This window comes from Taudactylus pleione, unplaced genomic scaffold, assembly GCF_031769625.1.
Source record: "Taudactylus pleione unplaced genomic scaffold, aTauple2 ptg000828l, whole genome shotgun sequence".
Taxonomy (NCBI): domain Eukaryota; kingdom Metazoa; phylum Chordata; class Amphibia; order Anura; family Myobatrachidae; genus Taudactylus; species Taudactylus pleione.
In genome coordinates this window covers 853,801-868,755 of record NW_028285230.1, presented here as the reverse complement: position 1 = coordinate 868,755, position 14,955 = coordinate 853,801, and the positions used below count along the sequence as shown (strand labels likewise).

At 47.1% G+C, this 14,955-nt stretch overlaps 1 protein-coding gene across 1 annotated transcript in view; it reads left to right on the top strand.

The window, feature by feature from the left end:
- GAN (gigaxonin) overlaps nucleotides 1-14,955 on the top strand; it is a 62,224-nt gene that overhangs the window by 36,831 nt on the left and 10,438 nt on the right. The window contains exon 10 of the mRNA XM_088458375.1: nucleotides 8,385-8,494. Coding sequence (XP_088314501.1) covers nucleotides 8,385-8,494 — 110 coding nt within the window. The remainder of the gene's footprint in view (nucleotides 1-8,384; nucleotides 8,495-14,955) is intronic.

Genomic DNA, 14,955 nt, shown 5'->3' with positions numbered 1-14,955 from the left:
ATATTGAATGTCCCATCTGTCGGGCATCTACTATCATGTCTCATTTAAACACCGATAATTCACCTTGCCTTGCCATGAGCAGCCTAGCCGGTGTTCAAACCGACTCACAAGATGCCAAATTACCGTATATACCCGAGTATAAGTCGACCCGAATATAAGCCGAGGTACCTACTTTTACCCAAAAAAACTGGGAAAACTTACTGACTCGAGTATAAGCCTAGTGTGGGAAATGGCAACAGCTGGTAGTGCCCACAGTAGTAATTCCCCCTGGTAGTGCCCCCTGTAGTAGTGCCCCCTGTAGTAATCCCCCCCTGTAGTAATCCCCCCCTGGTAGTGCCCCCTGTAGTAATCCCCCCCTGGTAGTTCCCCCAGTGGTATTCCCCCCTTTTAGTGCCCCCTGTAGTAATCGCCCCCTGATAATGCCCCCTGGTAGTGCCCCCTGTAGTCATCGCCCCCTGTAGTCATCGCCCCCTGGTAGTGCCCCCTGTAGTGTCGTCCCCCCCCCCCCCCCCCAGTAGAGAGAGACGTGATAACAATAAAAAAAAAAATAAACACTTACCTGAAACTCCCGCTCATGGTCCCGCCGCTGTCCGCTCCTCCGGCCCGTTTGCATGGGAGAGACGTCGTCATGACGACGTGTCTCCCATCACCCACTGCGGGAGCCGGAAGATGGCTCCCGCAGTGGGAGCAGCAGCAGCCGCTGAGAGTCTGACAGACTCTCAGCGGCTGCTGATTACAGCAAACACATAGCTGCCGGCTCCGGCGGCTATGTGTTTGGCAGTGTGTAGCGCTGACCGAACTCCGTCCGGTCAGCGCTACACTTGACTCGAGTATAAGCATAGGGGGACTTTTTCAGCACATTTTTTGTGCTGAAAAACTCGGCTTATACTCGAGTATATACGGTACGACTTATGCAGGTCTGGGCATTTCTAAAATGTCACAGTACGGTGACGCCACCTTTCTTTTCCTATACTGGTATCCCATGACTTTTGCCATTTCAGTATGTGTGTCTATATATGTGTGTGTGTGTATGGTGTTTAAGGGGCTACACCTCAAAAGCTATTGGAGGTGCTGAGCTGAAATTTGGCATGGGCGGGTGGAACTGTCGTTTGGTGCTGCATGCCAAATTTAAGGGCAAAACCATAAAAAATAAGGATTTGGGTATAATCTAAAGCTCCAACTGTCACTTTTTTCTGACACTCAGTTAGGACCACTTTTCTATGGGGGATTTTTGGGAAGGCATAACTCAGAGTAGAGGGCAAATTTAGACTTGGGCTTTGTTTTATTAGGTAGCTATTGTTCCAGGGTAGGGCTTTTTGGGGTTCAGGTAATTGAGAAAGTTACAGCTTTTAAACTATTACCTCACAATTGCTCCATTATAGAGATGGGAAGATTCAATTCCTTGCGCAGCCTCAGTAGGAGCCTCCAGTAGGTGTACTCACTGTGGCTTCACTTGGGTGCACCAAGACAGCTGTCCTCTGTGGGCGGTAGCGGGTATGGGGGGAAGGAAGGCGGCGTTTGCTGTGGCTGGGACCCGGGGGAGGTAGCGGGCGTTAGCTGCGGCTGAGACCCAAGCAGGATGCCGTTAGTGGCCTAGGCGGGAAGAGTGGCGGGCAGTAGGACCCGGGGGAGGTAGCCAGCGGCAGATGCAGGTTCGTGAAGTCTGCATCTGTGTGTACATTTTTAGGGTTTTTTTTGATTGTGTATTGTGGTGTAAAAAATAGAAGGTAAAAATTGTCTTTTGCTGTGGAACTACAGTTCCCAACAAGCATCCCCTCCCCCGCCTGCTGGTACTTGGAGAACCACAGGTACCAGCATGCGGGGCATTACGGGCCTGCTGGTACCTGTAGTTCTACAGCAAAAAAAGTATTGAAATAAACAGGAGACACACCGTACAAAGTAAAAGTTTATGAAACATACATGCACTCACAGATGTACATATACTCACCAATGTATCCCTGTAGCCATCTGTCCCCTTCTCCATGTAGATAATCCATAGGGTACCTGGAAAAAAAATAAACATACTCACCTCCTATGCGTGGATCATAGTTGCATAGACTGCATGTGTGTATTTCAATGAGCACACAATTCTGTGAATTAGCAACGCCACCATTTTGTGAGTGACAGCAATCTCACTCTGTGAGAGTGCTGAATCTGAAGTTAACTTCATTGCTTTTTGAAGTTTGAATGGTAGAAATTCAATAGGTTTTTAGAGATTTACGATCATGTCTAAGAAGCCTTAGTGGGACATGTGAAACCGTAAGGTTTTTTTGTCTATGGAATATATATATATATATATATATATATATATATATATATATATATATATTAATTAGGGATGTGCAGGCTCGGATAGGTTCGAGTTTGCACGTGGAGTTCGGATTTTTCCCTCCAAAAAAACGGAACTCAGACGAACATCATCATTCCTGGCAAAAGTCCAGGAATGATGATGTTCGTCCATGTAAGATGACGTTTTGCCTCTTTCTGAGTTCTGTTTTTTTGGAGGGAAAAATCCGAACTCCACGTGCAAACTCGAACCTATCCGAGCCTGCACATCCCATATATATATATATATATATATATATATATATTTTTTTTTTTTCTTTATAATACAGGTTGACACTTTCAAGTTTACTCCTCTTACAGGCAACCTGATCTTGTTTATATAGGTCACGATTGGCACTTAGCTTATCAAACCGCTTTTTTGATTTGTCCTCACTCAGTATGGGGTTAACACTAGTTTTCAAATTCCCCAATTCTGTTCAAGTTTTTGTAAGTTCAGATCCCACGTCCCACGAAATACTCCAGAAATGTTAATTGAGAGCAAAAATTAAACCACTTACATGACAATTCAACACATCAGAAGGAGACAAATTATTTGGTCATAACAATGACCTTTGACACCAATTTCAATATATTCCGTAAATCTACCCTTAAGCATTGGGATATAGTGAAAACGGGAAGTTGAAGAGTGGTAAGCCCATCATCTTGTACCGAAGAGGCACAAATTTATGGTACTTACTCATGAGGCCAACACTCAATTTTTACGTACCCCAGAAGTCAACACGGCCATGTGGACAAAAAACAATTTTTTACTACATTGCTGTTTCTAGCCACTAGGTGTCCTCGTAGCATGCCTTGCATATGGTGCTTCTGCATCCAGGTGCTATTTAAGCAGGATCCCAGACCAGGTGGGTAAGGCCACAACTAACCGCTCGAGTTCTCATGACTGAAGCTGGCCACACGGGCAGCACAGCCGGCAGACGGTAATGAAGTAGGCAGACACAAGCGGCCAGTGTCCGCCTACTTATCATTCAGTCAGGGGAACTTACCCCCTACACTAGAACTATAGTTGGGGAAAATCAAACATGTTTGATTTTCCCCAGCTAGTTGGAACGACCGTTTTTGGCTGTTTTTCAGCGTGTGGGAGCAAACGGCTGATTATCGGTTGCTCCCACACACTAGACAATTATTATTCCAACCAGCCAACTAGTTGGCTGGTTGGAACGATATCGTTCTGGTGTGTGACCAGCTTGAGATCCCTGAGAAGAGGGGATTACTATGCTTGCTGTAGAACATGTCTTCACTGATGATGGATTAAAGGTACATTTTTATGGAGTCTGCTATGTGCTTCTTTAAGCTTTTGTGCTCTGTGTGTGTGTGTGTATATATACAGCCATGGCCAAAAGTTTTGAGAATGACACAAGTATTGGTTTTCACAAAGTTTGCTGCTTCAGTGTTATTAGACTTTTTTGTCAGATGTTACTATGGTATACTGAAGTAACATTACAAGCATTTCATAAGTGTCAAAGGCTTTTATTGACAATTACATTAAGTTTATGCAAAGAGTCAGTATTTGCAGTGTTGACCCTTCTTTTTCAAGACCTCTGCAATTCGCCCTGGCATGCTGTCACTCAACTTCTGGGCCACATACTGACTGATGGCCGCCCATTCTTGCCTAATCAGTGCTTGGAGTTTGTCAGAATCTGTGGGTTTTTGTTTGACCACCCGCCTCTTGAGGATTGACCACAAGTTCTCAATGGGGTTAAGGTCTTGGATAGTTTCCATGGACCAAAAATTTTGATGTTTTGTTCCCCGTGCCACTTAGTTATCACTTTTTTTATTTTTTTTTATTGAAGCATCATATAAGTAGCACAAAGATAATACAACATTGATACAAAATCAATACAGTGAAAATCTAGAATATATAATGGTTACCACATACAGATAGCAGCCATAACCATAGATATATATACAACATTCTTGGATCGCTCACAAAGAGAAAGAAAGGAAAAAAAAATAACATGCATTCACACTTAGTGTTCCCTCTAGCTCCGGCGGCAGGCAGGGCGCCGGTGCTAGAGAGGGCAATCTTGTGCGTGCGCGACCGAAAAGGGGGCGTGTCTATAAGACGCGTCCCCTTTTCGTCATACTTGGGGGCGTGCCCGGCGCTTACGGACATGCCGGGCAGCCCCCAAGCGCTGCAGAGAGGGAGAATAGATGTCGGGCGCATGCGCCCAGCATCTATTCTCCGGCGGTGACCGGGTCACCGCATGTTTGTCCACCCGCGGGACACTGCGTCCCGCGGGTGAGAACGGCTCCCGCAGGCTGTTAGGGCAGGGCGCTTTTTGCCCTCCTCCTGGAGGGCAGGGCGCTTTTTGCCCTCCTCCTGGAGGGCAGGGTGCTTTTTGCCCTCCAGAAGGAGGGCAGGGCGCCGCGCCCCGCTAAAACAGCTTAGCGGGAACGCTACACACTTATATAATTAAATAAACAAAGACAAAGTCTATCCCCCCTCCCCAAGGCAAAACCCCACACCCACCGCCCTTAAACAACATTTGAATCAAGATCAATTGGCGGATCGTTATCGATTATACGTAATAGATACCAAGAGATATTACGGAGACATGATGAATTTGTCGTCTCATTTCACTAGATAGTGTAAAAATATAACTTTCCAACATGTTGAAAAAACTTTCTACTTTATGTTCCTTGTCCGGAGCTACTTCTACCCATTCCGTGCGAAACAGATAAAAAAGCTTGGATCTAAACAGGGACAATAGTGGGAGAGATGTGGAAATCCACTCTTGCAAAATTGCCTTATGGCCAGCCGCACTAATAGCTAGGAGCAATCGCCTTCCTCCTTTACTAATGCTAGTGGTGGTTGGCAAAATAGCCAGCACCGCCCACTCTGCAGTGAAAGGCAGACGATTAAGTAAATTGTCTTCAGCACATCTCTTGACCTGAAGCCAGAATCGCCTAAATAGTGGGCAGAGCCAAAAACAATGAAACAAATCTGCATTATCCTCTCCACACCGATAACATGAGTGAGAGGAGGAGCATCCCATAAGGAAGCTCCTGCGTGGAGATAGATAACGCTCGGTGGAAGATATTTAAAAACATTTCGGTATACATAGCCAATGGTTCAGTTATCACTTTTGCCTTATGGCAAGGTGCTCCATCTTTCTGGAAAAGGCATTGTTCCTCACCAAACTGTTCTTAGATGGTTGGGAGTAGTTGCTCTTGGAGGATATTTTGGTACCATTCTTTATTCATGTCTGTGTTCTTAGGCAAAATTATGAGTGAGCCCACTCCCTTGGCTGAGAAGCAGCAACCCCACACATGAATGGTCTCAGGATGCTTTACTGTTGACATGACACAGGACTGATGGTAGCGCTCACCTTTTCTTCTCCGGACAAGCGTTTTTCCAGATACCCCAAACAGCCTGAAAGGGGGTTCAGCAGAGAAAATAACTTTACCACAGTCCTCAGCAGTCCAATCCCTGTACCTTTTTGAACAAAATCAGTCTGTCCCTGATTTTTTTCCTGGAGAGAAGGGGCTTCTCTGCTGCCCTTCTTGACATCAGGCCATCCTCCAAAAGTCATACACAGACAAATAAATACTTGAGCGCTCCTCCTTCTAAGGTATATAACAAAATTCAGTCAATTTAAAAAAAAAAATCTGAAAATGTAAAAAAAAAAGTCCAGAATTCTTAATATTCCTAGATGATGAGTGTGTTTAACAGATCTCTCACAACCAGGATGGTACTTATCAACACACTAGTGAATCCCTCTTCAGCGTATACACAGAAACTTTACAGATACTTCTAGATTTGATACTCAGGTAGAGGAATTAAAAGAGAAATTTGTGGACAAAGGGTACGATGTAACTGAAATGACTAAAACGATTGGCGAATTTAGAGATATACCGCAAGATAGTCTATTGGAATATAAAGGCAGAAATTAAATTAATACATGAAATAAAAACACTAATTCTGTTCGGCTTAAATAATGATTTTGAAATCAAATGGTTTTTATAGAATGTTTCATACCAACCCTTAATTTTAGCTTAAATTCAATCATGTTCACAACTAGCGGTCCCGCAGGCTGTATTTATGATTTAGATGTATGTTGGGTTTTTATGATCAAAATCAGTTTTTAATATAGTAGTTTTATTATATTAATTTTATATTATTATGGAATTTCATTTACTTGTCATTTATTTTATTTATGTAAGAAGCTAAGGTACTGTAGCTTCTTTTATTGGCTTATGGTTCAATTTTGAAGACTAAGTAGATATATGTAAAATATGACAGTATTTGTGTTTATTAGAAAAGTCGTGTTCAACTCTATTTATTCATGAGCTAAAGATACCTAGCATGCTCCGCACCTGGCCTGATTTCAAAAGTTAAATACCGCAAGGAATGTTTGTGCGTTCCAAAAGGGGGAGCGCATAACTCTTCAAATACCGCGGTGGACATGACAAGTGTTAAGGGCGGGAGATATAAATCGCCATCATGGAGGCTGCACCACCTGATGGAAGCGAGATACACGGCCGCGACCTAGCCCCACTTCCCGCGGTAAGGCCATGCGCACTAAAAGATGGGACGCACTGTAATAAGTCACATGACCGAGTTTAATGCGTTCCAAGAGCTGGAACGCATGACTGTAAATTAAGCTTTTAGGTGCTAAATAAATTACACTAGGAAGTTAAAAACATTATCACTTCACTAAAGGGCCCACTAGAGATCCTTATAGAATTTACCCAACGGCATAATGCGCCCTGCCCTACCTGCTGGTGCCTTGCTGAAACAGCCTTTCAGGTGCCGTCCCTACCACAGGCCGCAGTGTCCCGCGGGTGGGTCTCTCCCTCTCTGTCTCTCTAAAATGTGCGTCTCTAGATGCACATGTCTGCCCATTGCCAGCTTATGTGCCTGGTATACTACAAAACATCACTATCCCTGTGTAAGTGCACCTGCCCTATAGCAGAAGCAGAGGATACGTACCCTAATAGGTGTATATGCACTTATCTGCTGGTCTGCATTTGTGGCCCTTTTTAGTTCCTACACTTCTACATGTCCCTACATGAGAATGCCCAATCCCCCCATGTTCCACCACCTCCTCCTTAAGGTGTGACGCATTGGTGTGCCGCGTTCATACATCCTCGCAGCGTGGTAGCAGCGGCAAGCCTCGGGCTCGCTCTCCTCTCTTCTGTACCTTTTGTTTTATTTGAACGTGCAAAAATAATGCTGATGTCATTTGGATGGAAGTCTGTCATCTCTGCCTCTTGTGTAATAGGCCCACATAGTAAGTGATGTGACTTTAAGCATATCTTCCCTCTCTGCATTGCCACCACCCAGGCCCTGACCTTCGCCCACTGTTGATGATCTGAATCTCTAGCACAGAATATCTCTTCCCTATTGCAGAAATAATCATTTAATGTGTTGGCAGATTTATAAACCCAGTGAACCTCCCCCCGTGTGCCTGGCTTCTGGCTCTGAAGTGTTCATGTAGGAAAGCTTCCTTTTCTATGCAAGGTTATAGTGTACGTTACTACCTTCAACAATTAGGTTTCATTAAAAAAAAAAAAAAAACATTTTCTTAATCCTCTTGGTTTTCTCTGTAAAGTGTGCATGTAATCTGCCTGTTATTTTGTAGTAAATCCATTGTTTTAGGCTGTATTGATTGTACCGATCTGACACAGTGGGGCCAATGCAGCGTTGAATTTGTATATCCACCTGTACATGGTGTAGTTCACATCTGTGGCTGGACCACCCCAAGCCATACGCTTTATGTTATAGCCGTCATCATTATAAAGCTCAACTCCGCATTGCTTACAATTCCAACACTTGCGACCTCCCCGGGACCACACTGTTCCGCCCCTTCAAATGCTAGCGGAGTTGGGTATGACCCTCCCAAATCACCCGTACTCTCAGCTCTGCAGCATGCACAGTGCATAAATGCACAAAATCCATTTGCAATACTGTCTTACAACACCCTTAAGTATCTTTATTGTATAAGCTGGTTTGTGTATATTATAGTTTGTGTACTTGGTGATGAAATCCGTTTTATACCTTACTAATTCTCAGATGCGTGTCTTACTTACAGGTGGATCTACCTCAATGATCAGAATTTGTGTATTCCAACAAGTTCTTCCTTTGTGTATGGAGCAGTGCCCATTGGGGCGAGTATTTATGTCATTGGTGACCTGGATACAGGTAACAGTTACTGAGCATGAGAACTTTCATGGGTTTTGTTTTTCCTCTTTTATGAATTTTTTTCTCTTTTATTCTAGCAGATATGGTCTGCTGTCTCGTGTGTCTGCTGTCTCGTGTGTCTGCTGTCTCGTGTGTCTAGAGTTCTCGCTCGACCAGGGGCAGGGCACTGAGGTGCAGGCAGGGCTTCCCTGTACGACACGTCCCCAATTTGTCACCCTTGGGGGCGTGCCCAGCACTTACGGTGGTACCGGGCTTCCCCTAAGCTCTCCCCTCAGTGTCAATAGATGCCGGGCATCTGATCACCTGGCGGCGATCGGAAACCACAACTTTTCCTACCCGCTGGACACTGCGGCCCTGGGGTGGGGATGGCACAGGACAGGCTGCTTAAGCAGGGAGCCACTATAAGGGCAGGATGCATTTTGACACTTTAATATCGGGCACGTTGCAGCACCCCACTAAAACAGCCTAGCGGGAACACTATATGTCTGCAGCTGTGTTCTTGCGTGTCTGCAGCTGCTGTATCGCGTGTCTTTTTACATACACAGAAAAACTGTAAGGCAGGTACATGTGGAATTACTATAGAGGTGGGTTTGTCATCCTGTATTTTGCAGGTTCTCTCAGGAGCAGCACATAGCCAAGTAAATTAATTTAGAAACTACTTCCACCCAATTTTTAGCCAACATCCCCCTCTCCCTTCAGCTTGCAGAGGCATGGGTGGCTTTGAGACTTTATATCTCTGTAGATCAGAGGATCCCAAACCTCCCCCCAATTACAGTCCTGGTTTTAAGGATATCAATGCTTGAGCACAAATGACTTAATTAGTACCTCAGTCAATTTGATTGAACCATCTAAGGTCAAGTATGGATATCCTTAAAACCTGGACTGTAATGGTGGAGTTTGGGTGCCTCTTCTGTAGAGGATCAGATCAGTGGTATTTCTAAACCCCTTTCCTTCTTTTATGTATAACAATTATATATACGTAGTGTAGACCATAATAAACCTATAAAGATATTGCACATGGATTATAATGGTCACATGCAAAAAGAAGGGAAAACAATATTCCTCCTGGGACACTCACAAGGTTAATTTGCTAGAGTGTATTTAAATTTGTATTGCTATGCATTAAACTTCAATGAAGATAAATATTAAGCAATTTCATCAACATGCGCTAGAGTATACATTACATCCCAAGGTTTAGTTGGTATGTGTTTCAGGAATACGTCCCTCATTGGACACCAATGCAGTATCCAAAGCAAAAAGAGAAGAGGTATATAGTGAAGTACAGTTTTAAAATACAAACATCACCAGAAGTAAAAAGACAAAGATCATGGGGATATCCTCTGGTGACTGTAAAGAAAACAATTACCAGATGGCGGTGAGAACTGGCAACGGACAGTTCTTAGGAGCATATGGTGTAATATCACTGTGTAGTTTCCGGACACTGTACGGGTCTTTCTGCTCCAATCCCCGGGTAAGAGGTCTTTCAGTGCCACCTGTTATCCCCCGGGCCGACGCGTTTAGACCCCCGTTCTGGGATCTTTTTCAAGGTAAGATCCAAAGTGAATAGTTCATGGTAATACAGTACAAAAATAAGAAGAAGATAAGCATTATAAATACATCATAAAAAACATCATAGAAACTATTTCACCTCGAAGTCCAGGTTCAAACCACCTGGATGTAAAGTGCCTAGGTCAAATATATGTTTAATTTCGGCTTTGGCTTGCTGAGTAGTCAAATCTTTTTCGCCGCCAATGTCCCTTAACATTCTGTAGCCCAATGAAATGTATAATATCAGCTGTATTGCTATTGTGATATTTTTTTAAATGGTTGGATAGGGCATGGGTCTCCAAACCTTTTCTAACATTTCTCAGATGTTCCCCTAACCTGACTTTTAGGGGTCTTGAGATTCTACCTATATAAAGAAAATGGCAACTACATTCGATTGCGTAAATGACGCATTTTGTCATGCATGAGATAAAATCTTTTATTACTAATTTTTTGTCATTAGTTGGCACTTCACTTATTTTGCTATGTCCATCCCCTTTAATGCCCCTATATCCTATACATGTCGCACATCTTAAGAATCCCTTTGATTTGATACACATAGTGTTTTCTTTTTTTGGTAGAGCACTTCTAACCAAGCGGGAGCCTATATTGGGGGGTATCCTATAGATGCATTTGGGTATCCGAGAGAGAGATGAGGACCAATGACTGGGTCTTTTTATTAAATTCCCTGGTGGTTTCGTAGGGACTTTATCTTCTTGTGTTGACTATTGAAACAAGTTATAAAGGCCCATTCGAAATGAGAAGGTGTATTTTTCTCCTTTATGCGATTTTCCAATAGTTGTTCTCTGGATACATTTTTAACTTCTTCCATAGTGTTTTCAATCTTTTGTGAAGCCAAAAACTTAGCCTGCATTTCTTTTGCTTGTTTTTTATATGCCACGAGATTGGAGCAATTTCTTTAGTTGTCTTAATTGTCCCTCTGGGATTGCATTTAGCCAATTGGCATGATGGCAACTCCCCATTTGGATGTAGGCATGTGAATCTGTCGGCTTTGAATAGTTCATAGTTTGAAAGTGGTTATCTTCTTTCTACTTCAGGGTCCATAGGGTATCCACAGGATACCTTGGGTATAGGTGTGACGTCAGTCGCTGGGCACCATAGAGTTAAGCTTTTCAGCCTCCCAGGATGCACTAGGGTCCCCCTCCTATACCCCGCCCCCGAGCCAAGGCACCTCAGTTTAGTTTGGTGCCCGGCCGGCGTCGGGTGCACCTGTCGGAGTGGGGGCTAGAAGAGCCCCTGAAGCTTTCTTCAGTGCAGCTGTGGCTGCACATCTGGATGTACAGCATGGACAGTCAGTCCTGACGTCCATGCTGTCTTCCCTACACCCCCGCCGGTACCAGAACGCCGGTACCGATCCGGGGATGCTGGTGAGCATCTGGGGTCACAGCTAGCGGTGACCCCAGATGTTCCGGACCATGGCCGGATCCAAGGGGGACAAAGGTAAGCAGCGGGGTCCCGCGGTGGGTCCCCGCTGGTCACATGGTCCTAAGTCCCCAGGCAGGGGGCTCCCTGGGGACTGGCTGCAGCGTGGAGCCAGGCGACCAACCTGCGCTTTCCACTACCCCCTGGGACAGCGGACCGCAGCAGAGCGGTAGCGCTGCGGCGTCCCAGGGGTTAAATGCATGCCAGGGGAGCGCGCCTTCCCTGTCTCACAGCCGGCGCCTCCCCCGCTGCACACAGCCCTCTCTGCATGCTGCCGACTGGTCCTGTGGCAGCGCTCCTCCCCCAGGCCAGCCTCCTCTCTGCTCCTCGGCGGCCATCTTCTCCAGAACGCATGGTGAACGCTGCTGGAAGCGCTGGACGGAAGCATCGTGGTCTGGGTCCCCCCGCATACCTCTCCTCCGCTGTGGTCAGGTCTGTGTATGCAGCGCTGTGTCCTACCAGGCCCTGTGTCTGCGTAGTTGAGTGATCAGCGCTGTTAGTGCAGGAATTGATTTTCTTTGCATTGTATGTGACTGTGCTAGCGCTGCTGCCTGTAACTTTTCTCTAAACTGTCAGCTTTATTACTGTCCCTGTTCTTTCTGCTAAGCCCTTGCGGTGCGGTGCTGCAGGGTGGTCTCTCGCCTATTTAAGTTATAATTGGTGAGAGAGGTCACATACGTGGTGCCATCATGTCCGAAAGTGATTTTCCCCTCCGGCTACAGTGTACTACGTGTAAAGTACCGTTAGCGGAGGGGGAGGGTAGCGCGGAGGGCCTTTGCCGGCAGTGTTTGTCCATGGCGCGGCCTCTTACGGTTACAGCACCGGTACAGGAGCAGCCCTGGGCTTGTTTCGCTCAGGCGCTTACAGTCTTAGTGGGCCAGTTAGCTCCGCAGCCCGCGTTTACACCGATGGGTTTATCCCAGCAGTCAGTGGTGTCGTCACCCATGCAGGGTTTCCCACGACAATTGGTGGTGCCCCACAGTCTCCCTATTTCCCCGCTCCCGGGTTCTCAGGAGCCAGCGTGGGTTAACTCCCTGACGAGTTCTGTACAGCACTTGTCGGATGTGTTGCAAGGGGAGTCTGTGATGCGGCCGCATAAACGGCCGGTGGCGTCTGTCGACTCCTTATGAGGATGACGAGGGGACGTCTGATGATGGGGAGATTCTGGATCCTTACGATCAGGAACCTCTCCATACTAAGGACGCTGATGCTAAGTCCAAAGTATATATTCCTGGACTTATTCGGGCGGTCCGCACAGCCTTGGTGATTGAGGACGAAGTTCCCCCAGCGGCTAAATCTAAGTATGCCTTTTTCAAGGATGTGAAGGGCGATGCCACAGTCTTTCCTCTTTCGGGTCAGTTGGTGGACCATTTAGAGGAGGCGTGGAAACAACCTGGCAAAAGATACCAGCCGCAGAGACGCCTGGCGGTGGCTTATCCGTTCGCGGATAATTATTTTGCAAAGTGGGAATCCCCTCCACAGGTGGATTCTCACGTGACCCGTCTTGTCCGTAGTGCCACATTGCCGATGCCATCCATGTCCTCCCTTAAGGATGCTACGGACCGCAAGGTGGAAATCTGCCTGAAGTCCGCTTATTCCCTTGCGGGGGGGGCAGCACGGCCGGCTATGGCCATTTGCTGGGTTGCCAGAGCGATGGAGCGCTGGGCGGATTCATTAGAGGCTTCTTTTGATTCCGACTGTCCGGCCGAACAGGCGGAGTTGATTGGCAATCTCCGTGATTCGGCCACCTACATCAACGAGGCAGCCCTAGACATTAGTACTCTGGTGTCTAGGATTTCTTCAGCAGCGGTAGCTGCTCGTCGCACCTTGTGGCTGCGATCCTGGAAGGCAGACGCAGATTCCAAAAAGGGTCTGGAGGCGTTGCCGTTTACTGGAGAAGTTCTCTTCGGTCCGGATCTGGATAAGATTGTGGCCACGCTGGCGGCAGCCAAATCGGCTTGTCTCCCGTCGGCCGCTGCTCCTTCTGGTTCTGGACCATCGTCCTTTCGGTCATCTAGGGCCCAGCGCAGGCCCAAACCACAGTCATTTCCTCGACAGGCTGGTCCTAAGAAATCGGCCAAGCCCCGGAAGCAGGCATGGAGTACCAGACGTCCGGCCCCCAAGCAAGATGACAAGCCTGCGGCCTGACGGTCCGGGCCTCCCTTTGGGGGATCCCAGGGTGGGAGGCCGCCTGCTACAGTTCGCCCAGTGTTGGTCGACCACTACGAGAGACACTTGGGTTCTGGAGGTGGTTTCCCACGGATACGCCCTCTCCTTCCGGCACAGACCCCCGGCTCGATTCTTCACCACGGGTCTGCCATCAGACCGGAACAAGGCTACGGAGCTGCGGAAGGTATTGCACACTATGCTCCAGGCTGGAGTTATAGTGCCTGTTCCATTCTCCCAGAGGGGCCAGGGTTTCTATTCAAATCTATTTTTGGTACAGAAACCCAATGGGTCATATCGTCCGATTCTCAACCTCAAAGCACTCAACAAGTCTTTGCAGGTCCCGAAGTTTCGGATGGAGACCCTACGGTCCATCATTCTGGCGCTGGAACCTGGGGACTACATGGTGTCATTGGACATACAGGACGCTTACCTGCATGTCCCTATTCTTTTACGCCATCAACAGTTCCTCGGGTTTGCAATCCGCAGCGACCACTTCCAGTTTCGGGCGTTATCTTTTGGCCTGGCGACAGCACCACGTGTTTTCACCAAGGTGATGGCGGTCATGGCGGCTTCTCTGCGGCTGCAGGGAGTCCGCATGTTGCCGTACTTGGACGACCTGTTATTGGTGGCAGGATCTCCAGAGCTCCTGTTACGCCACTTGGACCTGACCATTGCACTGCTGCAACGGCACGGCTGGTTAATCAACTGGCAGAAGTCCACTCTAATCCCGTCTCGGAGGATTCTGCATCTTGGAGCCTTATTGGACTCGGGACAGCAAAGGATCTTCGTGACGGAGGACAAGATCTCTGCTTTACAGTCAAGGGTGCACAGTTGTCTGCACAGCCGCCGGGTGTCCTTACACTCGGCGATGAGGTTACTGGGCTCCATGGTGTCGGTGTTCGACATGGTGGAATACGCCCAGTTTCACTCCAGACCTCTGCAGCACCTGATCCTGTCCAAGTGGAACGGGCTGCCTCAGTCTCTGAAGTCCCAGACGATTGTGCTCACCCCGGAGGTTCGCCTGTCCCTTGCGTGGTGGTTACAGACGACCCACCTCAACAAGGGACGTCCATTCTGGGTTCCAAATTGGGTCCTGTTGACAACGGACACCAGTCTTTGGGGCTGGGGAGCAGTTTCGGGTCCACACTTGTTCCAGGGAAGGTGGACGCCGACAGAAGCGGAGCTTCCAATAAATATCTTGGAACTCCGTGCGGTCTTCAATGCTCTCCAGCAGGCACAGCGGTTTCTCCAGGGTCACCCGGTGCAGGTCCAGTCGGACAACGCTACCACCGTGGCCTACATAA